At 37.3% G+C, this 14,792-nt stretch overlaps 1 protein-coding gene across 2 annotated transcripts in view; it reads right to left on the bottom strand.

Moving 5' to 3' along the window:
- The window catches only part of LOC120528057, a 29,268-nt gene extending 18,440 nt beyond the window's left edge, over positions 1 to 10,828 (bottom strand). The window contains exons 1-7 of one of the 2 annotated variants that reach the window (XM_039752045.1): positions 10,717 to 10,828; positions 10,134 to 10,336; positions 9,652 to 9,722; positions 9,401 to 9,577; positions 9,251 to 9,321; positions 9,061 to 9,117; positions 3,497 to 3,658 (exon numbers count right to left, since the gene is read on the bottom strand). In XM_039752045.1, the coding sequence (XP_039607979.1) occupies positions 3,497 to 3,658; positions 9,061 to 9,117; positions 9,251 to 9,321; positions 9,401 to 9,577; positions 9,652 to 9,722; positions 10,134 to 10,294 (699 nt within the window). In that variant the 5' untranslated portion in view covers positions 10,295 to 10,336; positions 10,717 to 10,828. Of the gene's footprint in view, positions 1 to 3,496; positions 3,659 to 9,060; positions 9,118 to 9,250; positions 9,322 to 9,400; positions 9,578 to 9,651; positions 9,723 to 10,133; positions 10,337 to 10,525; positions 10,669 to 10,716 lie in introns of those variants that run through there. The other variant, XM_039752043.1, reaches the window with a different exon arrangement.
- Between the last annotated feature and the right edge of the window lie 3,964 nt (positions 10,829 to 14,792).

The following is a 14,792-nucleotide window of genomic DNA, read 5'->3' on the forward strand; positions in this document are numbered from 1 at the left end:
GTAACTGAACCCTTGATAGAGAGGCCCTTGACAGCTCATGTCAGAAACACCACCTCCCAGTACCAACAGACTGAGCACTGGTGTCTCCCAGGGCTGTGTACTCAGTCCACTTCTCTTCACTCAAAACTGTATGGTTATGTACACCTCTACCACTAACATTACGTTTGCAATTGACACAACAATATGGTGGGTCTCATCAGCTATAGGGATGAGTCATCTTACATTAACAGCACTGTGGTGGAATTGGGCAAGAGCACCAAATTCCTTGGTATGCACCTAGTAGCTGACCTTTCTTAGATACAGAGGTGGTGTTAACTGACCAAGAAGCCACAGCAGCATCTCCACTTTCTTCGGCAGCTGAAGAAGGAAAGCCTACTAGGCCCTATTCTCACCACATTCTACAGGGGCACCATCGAGAGCATTCTGACCAGCTGAGTCACTGCCTGGTTTGGGAACTGCAGTGACTCTGACTGCATCATCCTAGAAAGAATAGAGCACACAGCAGAAAAGATCATTAGGACTTCTCTGCCCTCCATTAAAGACATTTTTATAAAGGAAGGCATCTACAAAGCCTGCAGCGTTGTCAAAGGCTGCTTCCAGAGTCACTTTGTCCCACTTTCATCAGGCAGAAGGAAATGTAGCATCCAAACCAGTTCTGCAACAGCTTCCCGCTGTCTGGACTCTGAACTCTGTGCTGCCCCACTGCCCTCAGACCTGCTGCTAGTAGCTTATTTATATGCAGTACATTTGTTACAGTTGTTATTGTTGTTTTTTTATTATTAGCCGTTGTTATATTTATTACTATCTATTCACTTACCTATTATTTACACGTTAAGCTATTTATACTATACTTTTTTACATATCTTGCGCTTGTCCTGCGTTTATGTATATGTTGCACTGTGGTCCTGGGGAATGTTATTTCGTGCCACTGTATGCTGCAATACTGTGTATGGATGGTACAAAAATAAGGCAACTTGGTTCTACTCCAACACACTTTTTTTTTTTAAAAGTGTTTAGAGTATTTATTAAAGCTCAAAGATAAAATACAAAGTTAGACAAAATGTAAAATTTAAGTAATAGAAAAATTTGATTCTTACAGCGGTTTCAGCAGCAATGCCACTGATTCAGTCTTTCCTCTCCGTCTTTAAAATGATCTCACTATTTAATAAATTTCATTCCATTTTTATAAGAAAAAAATTGTACAAAATTGTTTAGATCTTACTCTTTGTTACTTCACTTTTGGTCCACAATGGACTTTCCCTTCCCAAGTGGTGTAACAAAAACAATTACTTTTTCTACAGGTAGCCCCTTCACATTCGTGAGGGTTAGGGGCAGAAGACCCATGAGGATGTGAAAATTCACAAAAAATACTTTGCTCCCCCAACATATAGACAAACATACTGTACGATTCGTTTTTAAACAAGTCAAGCTTTAACACTGTTTCGATTTATTGTATTGGAAATAAAATTCTCAATTCCTAATACTGTAACAGCATTGACTAGCTGTATCAGCCCAGGAAGAGGCATCCATTGTACGAGTTAGGTAACATCACGATAGGCGGAGGTGCCTATGAAAAGAGCAAACCTACAATGGTGAGCAGTCCTTTAAAGGATAGCGAGCCACCTAAAAGAGTCGTGTAAAGAACAAAGGATCCATTGTGGCACTCTGGGCTGGTGCTTTACTGGTGCCAGGAGTGGGATGAAATGCAAAACTTAGTAAAGCACCGAGTTCAGCAAACCACTTACTCTAACACACTCTTGATAAAAGGTTCTTCAGACTTTAGCAATAGGTAAGTATAGGAAATTTATTTAAACAAAGATATCTTTGTAGAACACTTCAAACTTAGACAGTAATCGAGGTTATGCTGGCAGTCCTTTGTGAGACAAACCCTTTGTATTGTATAGTATCGTTGGCATACGTGTGATAATATGTTAATCTAACAGCACTAAGTCCATATATGGGACACTGGGTCATCTTGTATTAGGTTACTTAAAGAGATACCGGATACTTCATGCTGAACGTCAGAAGTTAGCTAGGGGCTGCATACTAAAGATCAACTCCTACTCCTATCGAGAACAGTTAGACAAAAGGCAATATAACTGAAAAGCTTAACAGACAAAAACTGTTACTAAAGATTTTCCACTACAGGACCTTCTGGAAAAATTAAAATAAGAGCCATTCACTAAAATGTCTACTTGCCAGTAGATACTAGTATTCCCATTGGACTTAAAATTTCATTTAACGTTGCAAAGAATTAAGTACTGCAAGACAGAGAGGGTGGTTAAGGATTTAAGATAACAGAATGAAATTATTCAAGTCTCTTAAAAATAATAAAAAAATCTAAAAACTACAGCCTGTTTTAGATTGTATGTGCCGACAGCAGTAAAACAAAACCCTCCCAATGGTCTCCACACAACAAAATTAGCGTGAAACTGCAAGGTAGTGTGAGCCAGTTGAAGAGCACAATCTGCTTTGGAAAGCTCTCAAAATGGCGGTTTCAAACCCATTACAATAAAACGATAACCAGCAACATTAGGTATTTGAATTGATACAAAAAGTAAAACAGATGACATCTGCCTACTATAATTAATGTTAAAAGACTTTAGCACAGAATAGACACGTCAAGTACTGCAAGCCGTCACTTCTGACACACCACTGTTAAAGAATGAAGAACTGTCATTCACAGTAACTAAAGAAGTGACAGGGAATTGAAAAACAAGTTGGTTTTATTCACCTGAAAATCTGAACATTTAATGGTGTTTCTGGTTCTGCTGAATTTAAACAGCATTTGATTAACAAACTAAGGCATACATTTATACAGGAGTCTCACAGGATAACTGGTCTGAACAAAATTTGAATCATGCGAGTGGGACAGAAGCAGGTTCTGTATTTGACTAGGTGGGAAACAGAATGAGTCTTTGGAATATGGAAGGAGTGGGGAATGTAAAAATAGGAAAACCCCTTTCAGCCCATCCCTACAACTTGCAACACTTACATTTACTTATTTGGCTGATGCCTTTATCCAAGGCAACTTACAATATTTTTGATACAATTGGTGACATTTCTTTTGGCTTTCCAACTGGCAGGTCAAGTGACTTGCTCATGGTCACACAGTGCCAGTAGTGGGATTGGAATCCACAGCCTCAGAAAGTGCAAAGCTTTAACCACTACACCACACTGCCCGAGGGAAACAAAGTGAAATCTGTTTTATTAATGTGCTGCGAATATCCACAACTCACTAGGTTTATATAAAAAAGGCTACCATGGAAAATGGCCAAAAAAGTTGTGCAGTGTGCTTAAGATGAGTAATCAGATAGGCACTTCTGTGAATCCAGAGCAGGCCACAATTTACCAGCCACAGCTCAAAGTTTATCTCAACTTTCCCCATTGAAATTTAAAAAAAAAAAAGGGAAAAAATATTTTTCCATATATGGTATGTCCTATAAATGGTATGAACAGAATCACTTACAACTCTCTACGAACAAAGAAAACTTACCACTAACTGTTTTTCTAGAAGTTGTATTTCCAAGTCTAACTTTCTTGTTTGTTTTTCAAGCAACCTCTTTTTTAATCTGCGGTATTCCATTTCTTCCTCCAGGTACCGCTTATAAGTTTTCTGGATAAAACCATCACCCGGGCTTTTTGACCATTTTTCCCCCTGAAAGATAAAATTGAAAATATCTCTTGCTTACTAAATGTCTCCATGAAGTTACAGATAAGTGGAATCTTAAATTTACTAAAGTAAAACAAATAATAACCATATTCAATCTTATGGACTGAAAAATCAGACAATCGAAATGTATGTTCACAAAATTGATTTTTGTCAGGATCTGCTTTCCTGGGATTTTTCAGTAATTTAGTTGTGGCGCTCCTTTATGCAAGATATTATAATAGTTGAGCTAGTACATCTCTTTTCTTGCTATGAACCTCCCGTAAACAGAAAGCAGCAAAGCAGATTTTACGAGAGAAAGAATCTATATATATATATATATATATATATATATATATATATATATATACTTATAAAAGGCAAAGCCCTCACTCACTCACTCATCACTAATTCTCCAACTTCCCGTGTAGGTAGAAGGCTGAAATTTGGCAGGCTTATTCCTTACAGCTTACTTACAAATGTTGGGCAGGTTTCATTTCGAAATTCTACGTGTAATGGTCAAAACTGGAACCTATTTTTTCGTCCATATACTATAATAGACTTCTGCTAGATGTCCGTGGGAGGCGGAATTATGCCTCCCATGTAATTTAGTGCCTGCTCATATAAGGCCGTCTGTCAGCGGCAATCCAATAGAAACACTGCCGCTAAATATTCACGGGTGAAGGACTGTGCTTATGCAGAGGAAGATGAGATGGTCAGGGTGGTGTTTGGCACAAACTCAGCGAAACTGCGAGAGAAACTTTTAAGTGCCGGGTCTTCGCTAACATTAAATACAGCCATGGACATTGCACGAGACGGCACCAGCACAGCTGGGAACCTTCGATGCATGTACACCGAGTGGCTCACGTGAACTGACGCAGTGCACAGACAAAAAGCAACAGTTCCAAAGAGTGCTGAACAAAAACAGAATTACACAATTGAGAAGGCAGCAAAAAAATATGAAGCGTGTGACACCTACAGGCATATTCATAAGTGCAGCTACTGCGGAAACAAAGCACACGGTGGAAAAAGTCAATGTCCCGCTAAAGGAAGAAAAAAAAAAAAACCTGTGCAGGCAGTGTGTCACGTCTCAGATAAAGAGGAAGACGAGCTGTTTATTGATGCAGTAAGAAACAAATTGATGAATGAAACCTGTTATCTTTACAACGATTGACAAACACAGAATGTAACTTGAACACAACACATCCTAAAAATACAAACCTGATTGAAAGAAATAATGATAATCAAATCCTTGATGAAAGCAACACTCATAACACTCACAAAACAATTACTGTATATTGACAATCATGTTACGTTATTTTTAAAATATATATATATCCCGATCTACATACTCTCAAATAGACAAACCACACGCTGTGGCGCAATGGCCTCTAGCGCCGACGTCCGATTCCCAAGAGGGGTTGCACTGAGTATGTACGCCTGATGACCCCAAAATTAAGGCGAAACACGTGTCACGTACTCTTTGCATTATTTCACAGTAAAACTATTTCTATATATATATATATATATATATATATATATATATATATATATATATATATATATATATATATATATATATATATATGACAGCAACACTCATCACTCACAACAGTGACAAAACAATTACATTGACAATCATGTTACGTTTTTTCAAAATGTGTCCTTTTCTTTTTCATTACTTCTTTAACACACTACTTCTCCGCTGCGAAGCGCGGGTATTTTGCTAGTGTATCTCTCTCTCTCTAATATATATATATATATATATATATATATATATATATATATATATATATATATATAAATAAAAAAAATAATAATTCACTAAGGGCACGCAAGACAGTGAGCCCCGCCCAACAACTCTAAGACCATGGGATATGCACGACAGAGCCCGGCCTGCCAACTATAACTCTCTTGCCGCATCCACCCTCGCTCTCGAGGCATGCGTACTGCCTGCTCATGTGCCCGCACGGAACACCTCACCAAACACAGCCTCAGTCGCTTTCATCTCTGCTACAGTCCATATGAACCTCAGAGCTACGTTGCCTTTTCATTGTTCTTTTCGATTCCAGCTGCTTTTCTATATTATATATATATATATATAAAAATCGATCAAGTCGCCCGACCATGGTGTACGCACGACAGAGCCCCGCCCGCCCACTCTAACCCTCCTCCTGCATCATGGGGAACGCACGACAGAGCCCCGCCCGCCATCTCTAATCCTCCTTCCGCGTTCACCATCGCTCTCGAGGCTAAAGAAAAGGTTAAATCAAACAGCAATAATTAGCAAACAAACAAAGATAACTGGCAGTAACAGTGCAAAATTCACAATTGGTATGCCAGTTTGAAAAGATAAGTTTTGAGGGTAGTTTTAAAATGTGTTATTGAATCGAGCTGATGTATATGAGAGAGAAGAGAATTCCCGAGTCAAGGAGCACTATGAGAGACACTCGAGCTCCCACAGAATAGAGTTTGATGTGTGGTACAGAAAATACAGCTGCAGATGAGAATCAGAGTGGGCGAGACGAGCGTCAGTCTGTAGGAGATCAGTGAGGTTGTGGAGAGCTTTAAAATATTAAGAGCGGTATTTAGTATTGTATTCTGCAGTTAACAGTGAGCCAGTGAAGTTGAGAGAGAATAGGTGTAGTATGTTCAGTGGATTTAGAACAGCAGGTTATTATCCTGGCAGCAGAATTTTGAATAAATTGCAAGCGATGGATACGTTTTTGTGGGATAACAGATAGAATACCATTACAGTAATCTATACGTGAGGTGACTCGGGCATTAACCAATACTTTAGTACTGTGTTGCGTAAGAACAGGACGAAGTCTAGAAATGCTTTGGAGATGGAAGAAAGCAGTCTGAGAAATGTTACTTATATGGGAGGAATGAATTATTATTATTTAATAATTGCCATTATTAGTGTATAAATGGATATACATAATTGCATGTAAACGATTCGCCAAAATCTGTTGTATGTAAATGATACTGTTTAAAACGTTATTGTTTTTTCATCAGAAAACCCACTTTCCACGTCTACTTGTATTAGTTTAAATGGTACTTTTACCACTTGCAATAGGGTGGACGCGTTGATTTATCGTGTCGACTGGGCAACACAGTAAATGCATCGTATACCTATATATGTCTGTTTTCCATAGCCTTCTAAAGGAAGGTACTCTCTCGACCATTGGCATTGGTTTCGCTCCTTGCTATTTTCGTTATACTGCGACAGTGGTTTCCTAAGCCTTTGTTATACTGAATTCCTTTCTCACCGTTTTCCGTTCCTATTCTTAAACCGCTGTAATGCTACGGCGGGCTTCGGCTAGTGTTGTAATATTAGCCTTTACATTAAGGAAAGTGCAATAAAAAAACTGAGAAAAAGGAATCAGAAGAGTTGTTCTGTTTTAATTAGACAAACAGCAAGAAAAGCTACTTTAAGGTATAGGTACTTTGTTTTGCCCTTTAATGAAAATGTACACTGCTTGTGTGGGTTGGAACAGTGAACAAGCTTGTGTGAAGTATGACAGGCTTACATTTTCAATTAGAATAAGAAGCGATAAAGAAGAGTTTGAAAATGCTGCCTAGTAAACAATAGGCTTGTTAGCTTAACAGCAAAATGGATCTAGCTTACTTTTAAACTTGTTAAGCATGTTAGTCTTGTATCTTCTTGATAAACATCTTATGAACATTTGATAGCTTTGTTGCTTTATTAAAGGACTGTACTGTGTTTATTATTTACTTTTGCAAACATCAAGTTCAGAATCTTCAGGTTATTTTTGACAGTAACCTCTCTTTTCAGAAACAGATTAATTCTGTAACCAAGAGTTGGTTTTGCCAGCTTCATCTTTTAGCAAAGGTAAAGCCTTTTTATTTCTTACAGATCTTGAGAAAGTTACTCATGCTTTTATCTTTTCTCGGCTTGATTACTATAACTGTTCATATTCTGGGATCAGTAAATCCCTGATACTCAGGTAGCAGCTGGGTCAGAATGCTGCTGCTTATTTTTTTTTTTTGGAACAAAAACGTTTACCTCTATAGCTCCAATTTTAGCCTCACACTGGCTGCCTGTTAGTTGTAGAATTGGTTTTAAAAATTTTACTGCTGGTTTTTAAATCACTACATAGGTATGCTCACGCCTATTTATCTGAATGGTGTATTATACACCAGCCATCCAGAGAGCTTAGATCTACCAGTTAGCTCATACGAAGTGCAAAACTTAAGGGGGGACAGGACTTTTGCAGTTGCTGTACCTCATCTGGAGAATTCTTTACCTTATTACATTCAGAAGTCACATTCAACTGAACTGATTAGACTGAAGATGCAATTCAATTCTCTAGCTTTCTGTGACCTTCAGTGATACTGATGATGCCCTCCTCTTAGTAATTTCTTGGTTTTCAATTTACTTCCGATTTTATTATTATTATTTTTTTTTAATGTTAAGCACTTTGGCTACAGCACTGCCAAGGCTGTTTTAAATGTCCTCTATAAATAACTTGACATTGTTGGTCTATATCATACTGTATATGCTTTTGTAAGAAACAGGCTAAGCATAAATTAAAATGGTAATCCATATTTACAATTACACCTCAAAACTGCAAATAGTACACTGGAAAAAATAAACTCCTGTATAAATATAGTTAATGTATAACAGCAAAAAGAACTAAAGTGCAATTAATGATTAAAGCCTATAAGTGCATGTATATTTAAATTTAAGCAATGTTTAACTGTCAATATCAATTCACTGAATTAATGTATCAGAATATATTAAAATGTTTTTTTACTTAAACTTTTTTTCAGATAAGTGCACCACAGAGGAAATTAAACAATATGATAGCTTGTAGTTATGAGAAGCATTTCGATTTTCTTTAATGCCATATGAATATTGGACAAATATTTTCTCCATATATTTTAGATCACTTAAAAAAGTATGTACTTTAAGGTGTGTATTTATTTTAGTATTTTTATGATCACTGAACAATGATCCTACTGAATTTAATTGTTTAATAAAAAATTAACAGGTACCACTGTGGTCTATAGAGTAGATATATAAAAAATACCAAAGTTAACTATTTAATAAAGAAAATAAAGCTTCTCCACACCTGGTTACACAATAGCTTAGAGTGAAAAGTTTTTTAAAGAAAAAAAATGAAATTGGCTGATCCAGTAACATGACCTTAGTAATCAGTATTGGCCCTAAAAGAAAAAACAAAAAAAAAAAAAAACAAATCTGGTTGGAGCATCCCTAAAAACATTCTAATGCAACTGAGATAAACTAAGCCTAAGCCAAACTAGGGGAAAGGACAGTGTGGATTTGAATCTTCCATGGATTACTGAAAATTCAGTTGCCATTAAAAATGACAGAGAATACGGTCTTTCAGTTTGGGCTATTTAACACTTTTTGCAGATATTACCTCTATAGGAAGTGAAGACATGGTTGAGGCATCTTCATCATCATCATCATCATCTGTCTAAGAGAAAGAATTGGACATTAAAAACAATCACTTTAAGGCTGTGCAAACTTGGTATTTTAAGTGATAAGATGCAAGACAACATAAAAATATTTCTCCATAGCTCTTCACACTTTATCAATATAAAACTTACATCACTTGAATGTTCCTCCAGACACTCAACTGCAAGAAGCGGGTCTACAAGTGCTATGGACAGTGAAGGAGCTGGAAAAGGAGGGGAAAAAAAAGTCTTGTTAATTTAACGACAGTCCATGCACAAACCACAGCAAGTGCCATTACCCACCTTTAACAAAAGGGCTTCTGATAATTGGGCCAACCTGCTCAGAGGAACTGCCCCCGGATATTTCTTCTATCACATGCCAACCCTGGTTCTGAATAAGCACTAGCTCCTCTGCTACAGTTAGCCGTGGAGGGACAGCATCACCTCCCACCTTCCATTTCTCCATCATCTTCTTGTTAGCTAAGTCACAGAAGAATTTATATTAACTTTTAAAACTTGCAGAGTACAAACGTTTAAACAGCAGTCATACATACCTCTTTGGAGAATATTCTTATATTTCGTCTTTACTTGTTGCCAGCTTCTTTTTACCCCTCTGGTGTTGCAACTATGTGGACAAAAATTAGTGTGCTGTTTTAATGTTTCATCTTATTGAGATCTGACGATAGTAACTGCTGAAAAATTAGATTAGTGAAATCACCTAACCAATTCTCATGCATCATATATGTATTTTATTTCTAAGATTAGCAAGGTTTCTAGTAAATGGTGCTTTAATGTATCAAAACAATTATCCATCGCCTATGCCCTCCTTTAACTGCAGGGAATTGCATTAAGTATCCTTGGTAAAAGAAAACAGTATTTGAAATAACCTTCCACTCCCCAATCATATGAAGCGCATCCATGTACGGCTAAAGATATGCTGACAGTTTAGCTATTCGGCATTAGATTACCAAAAACTGCCAAATGTACTTAATAAATGCTTAGTATTATTTAACCGTTCACTTAAAGCCCCACTTACGCATTAATTCTATCCGCGATCCGTTTCCATGCTTCTTCTTTCTCCTTAGCTGATGCTGCGGTGTTGCTTTTAGCGGCTATGGTAAATCGCTCATCTTCGTAACACTGCATTAACAACTCTTGTTCCGCAACGTTGAAAAAAGTCGCTCTCTCTTTAGCCATCTTTAAATTTAAGCCTCAACGTCCAGCGTTGCTCCCAGAGGACTATAAAACGGAAAAGCAAACAATGTTGAAACCGGCGTACCTGAGCAAGGCTAAAGTAAAACAAGTACCCTGTGAAGCGACAGGAGAAAAAAAAAAAACAACGGATTTTAAATGTGAAAAGAGAAAACAATAGCGATGATGGTTCACGGAGTAAACTAACGTATTGATTCCAGAAGACAAAGGCAATACCTTTAATTTTTATTAACTTGATTTAAAACTCCCGGCTATTCACAAATACCACACAAGTTACAGTACAACGATATGGCCATATTAGGCGAGTATGACCCAAAGAAAAGGCCGTGACCCGCGACCTCACGCTGCGCCAAAAGGATGAGATTGGCACGTACCTTTCTCTTGTATCTCGATGTTAAATTACTTACATTGACATCCTTGAGAATCTGTGAAGTTATAGACCAATGCTTAAAAATAATTGAATTATGTTGCATTTTTCTCGAAATGAAAATTACACGGTTCCTTAAATTTTTGAAATGTGGTCTTTTTTTCTAACAAAGACTCCCCCGAACTAGCACAATAATGGTGACGCCTAGTCTAACTCTGCGCACGCGTTGAACTCATTTCATAAGGGGGCGCCCTTTCCACGCTTTTTCGAAGAAAGTTAGGAGTTTCTTTCACTTACAATGTAGTACTAGGTTGTTGTACCGTGTTAGCCATTATGAATGTAGAGAAAAGCCAAGCAAAATGACACATTTTATTGGCTAACTAAAAAGATTACAATATGCAAACTTTCGAGGCAACTCAGGCCCCTTCTTCAGGCAAGATGTAATAGAGAAACTGAAGTTTCCTGTGTTTATATCCACACACTAGGACAAGAAACAACAATGGTAAATTTTTAAATGAAAACTCTTAAATGTAAAAAATTAATAGGTTCATTCAGGCTAAGATTAATTTAACAGGAGATAGAACAATGTATGGTCAAGATCTTTAGATAAGATAACTGTCCAACAAAGTCCTTTGAAACTGGACAAACACTCCGCCAGAGAATGAATTTACACAGATTCCACATTAAACATGGCAACACAGATGTTCCTGTAGCGGCCCACTTCAACAGCTGTGGACACTGTGAGAGGGACTTTAAAGTCACAGTGCTTATGGGCAACTTCAAAACGCAGCAAGAGAGAAAAGAATGGGAAGTTAAGCTCATGTTAAAATTTAATACATTACAGCATGGCTTGAACAGAGACAAGAGTTTTATAGCCAGATATGAAGACTGTTTGCATCTCTCAGACTGACACAGACAACCTGACTGCAGATCTGCATTGTTTTGAAAAACTCATCACAAACTTCAAAGGACTTTGTTGGACAGTTATCTGATCTAAAGATCTTGACCATACATTGTTCTTCTATCTCCTGTTAAATTAATCTTAGCCTGAATGAACCTATTAATTTTTTACATTTAAGAGTTTTCATTTAAAAATTTACCATTGTTGTTTCTTGTCCTAGTGTGTGGATATAAACACAGGAAACTTCAGTTTCTCTATTACATCTTGCCTGAAGAAGGGGCCTGAGTTGCCTCGAAAGTTTGCATATTGTAATCTTTTTAGTTAGCCAATAAAATGTGTCATTTTGCTTGGCTTTTCACTTACAATGCAATTCAATTGTGAAAGCTGAATTCGGTTTAAGCAATTGTGTATACGAAAGGATATCCATAGCTTCTCCCAAGTGGTCAATTTAACATTCAGAATGTCATAATGTGGAACATTTATTACACTATTATTATTAGTGTTTATCGTTAACTTAAAAAAAAAAAATCCAAATATTTGTTGATTGTTCAAAACTTAATGCACTATGAGTGCTATTGACAGAGTGTGACTTGACTCTGTAAAAATACCAGAAGCACTTAATCAGTTTCAGAGCATTTGTATTATGGGCATGGGAGTTTGAGCCTATATCTTGGTGCATGGCAGGAACAAACCCTGGATGGAATATGATTCAAGTTCAAGTTTATTGTCACGTGGATACCCTTTATATGTCTTGCACAGACAATAAACGCAAGACCTGACATTAAATATGACATCCTGTGATTGTGTTTAAATCAAATTTATAGATAGATAGATAGATAGATAGATAGATAGATAGATAGATAGATAGATAGATAGATAGATAGATAGATAGATAGATACTTTATTAATCCCAAGGGGAAATTCACGTAATCCAGCAGCAGTATACTGATACAAAATATATATATATATATATATATATTAAATTAAAGAGTAATAAAAATGCATGTAAAAACAGACAATAACTTCAAATAATGTTAGCGTTTACCCCCAATGGTGGAACTGAAGAGTTGCATAGTGTGGGGGAGGAACGATCTCCTCAGTCTGTCAGTGGAGCAGGACGGTGACAGCAGTCTGTCGCTGAAGCTGCTCCTCTGTCTGGAGATAATACTGTTCAATGGATGCAGTGGATTCTCCATGATTGACAGGAGCTTGCTCAGCGCCCGTCGCTCTGCCACAGATGTTAAACTGTCCAGCTCCATAGCTACAATAGAGTCTGCCTTCCTAACAAGTTTGTCCAGGTGTGAGGCATCCTTCTTCTTTATGCTGCCTCCATTCTTTATCCATTCTGTTTTACTACACAGGCTGGAAAATGGCATTGGGCTCACAGGCACAGTCCTTGACTGGCTTAGTGATCACATATAATTCTACATACATTACAATATGTAGTAAAATGCTTAATTGACGAACTTCAAGACTGTGTTAAAGAGGGACATGAAATGGAAATAAACAGTAAAACACACTTTTTTGAGGAGTATTAATACAATCATTGTTAAATGACAGCAATACTACACATTATATAAGAATTATAAAATATGTGGTAAATAAGTAAATAAGCTATTAATAAATTAAAAATAATACAAAAGAATTTACACTGGTCATCATGTAGCTCTAGGCACTCTACTCATGGTGGACTGAGGAGAGAAGATCCTTCTCAATCTTTCTGAACAGGTCTTCAGGCAGTGGTACCGTTTTTATGGCCATAGCGCAGAGAACAGCCAATTCTTGTTGATGGCTGGAATCTTCAATAATTGTCTTTTTCCAGATCCAACATTACTTAATATAGATGTCCTGGAAGCTGGAGTGTGTACACCCAATGTTTGTAAACCACACAGTAATACTAATCTGTCAGACTACTTTCATTGGTGGATATGTAAAAGTTCTTTAGTAATTGGGAAGGTATCCTAAAATCCCTGAGATGTCTGAGGTGTTAAAGACGTTGCTGTTCATTCTTCAACAAAGTATGTGCTTGGACCAGATCAGGTCCTCTATAATGTGGACACAGAGGTATCTGAAACTGTCTACCTCCCTCCATCTGAGTGCTTTTAATATGGGGTTGTTAGAACGTCTTGCGTTTTTGTCGAAAGTCCACAATTAAGTCTTTTCTCTTGCTGACATTCAGGAGAGGACTGTTGCCCTGACAGCAGTGTGACAAACTCTTCATTTCTTCCAAGTAAGCATGTTTTTCATTGTTAAAGATCAGGCCCACCACAGCTGTGTCATCAGCAAACTTGACAATGATGTCAGAGTCATGTGCATTCATACAGGCATATGTATAGAGCAGTGGTGGCCAATTCCGATCCTGGGGAGCCACAGTGGCTACAGGTTTTCATTCTTGGACAAGTTTTTGTAATTAACTTCATTTAATTTTTGCTATTAAAGACTCAGACCCTTTAAATTAGGGCTGAACAATGTCGGCCTTGGAGGGCCGCAGTGGCTTCAGGTTTTTGTTCCAACCTAATTGTTTCATGAGAAATCATTCATCGCTGATGAAACATTTATTCCTCAAGTGACTTTTTTCTGCTTTATTTTAGTTGTCTCACTCGTTATGGTTTTGAACACTTAATTGCTTATTTTAGAATTAAACAACTGCATTCATTGTTTTAACTGCTCCTTATTAGCAACATGATGAAAATGAAAAAAGCAACAAGCAATTCTACATCTAGCATGTCTCCATTCCCACCCGTTTGTATTCATCATTCAGTATTTGGTTTAATTAAGTACTCAGAAGGAAATTGAAAAGAACGGCTTCACATCACTTGGATGATACATGTATCATTAGAAAGGAAAAACATCTGTAATTTAAGAATGAATGGATATGATACAGTTAAAACACTAACATGCCATAAAATTTAATAAGTACTGTTATTGGTGAGGATTGGCTTCTAATTAAGCAACTGGGTTAGAACAAAAACCTGCAGCCACTGCAGCTCTCCAGGATTGGAGTAGGCCACCCCTGCTATAGAGGAAGTATAGCAGAGGACTCAGGACACTAGCCCTGTGGAGCACCTGTGTTGAGAGGGAGGGCTGGTGAAGACATTAGCAGTGTACACTTTGTGAACTTCTTTAATGAGAGAATTGAAAGTGTAAGATCCTAGATTTCAACATAACCTTGTAAACGTAATGCTAGATTAGCAAACCCTGTCTCATCCTGCGCA

This window comes from Polypterus senegalus, chromosome 4, assembly GCF_016835505.1.
Source record: "Polypterus senegalus isolate Bchr_013 chromosome 4, ASM1683550v1, whole genome shotgun sequence".
Lineage (NCBI taxonomy): Eukaryota > Metazoa > Chordata > Cladistia > Polypteriformes > Polypteridae > Polypterus > Polypterus senegalus.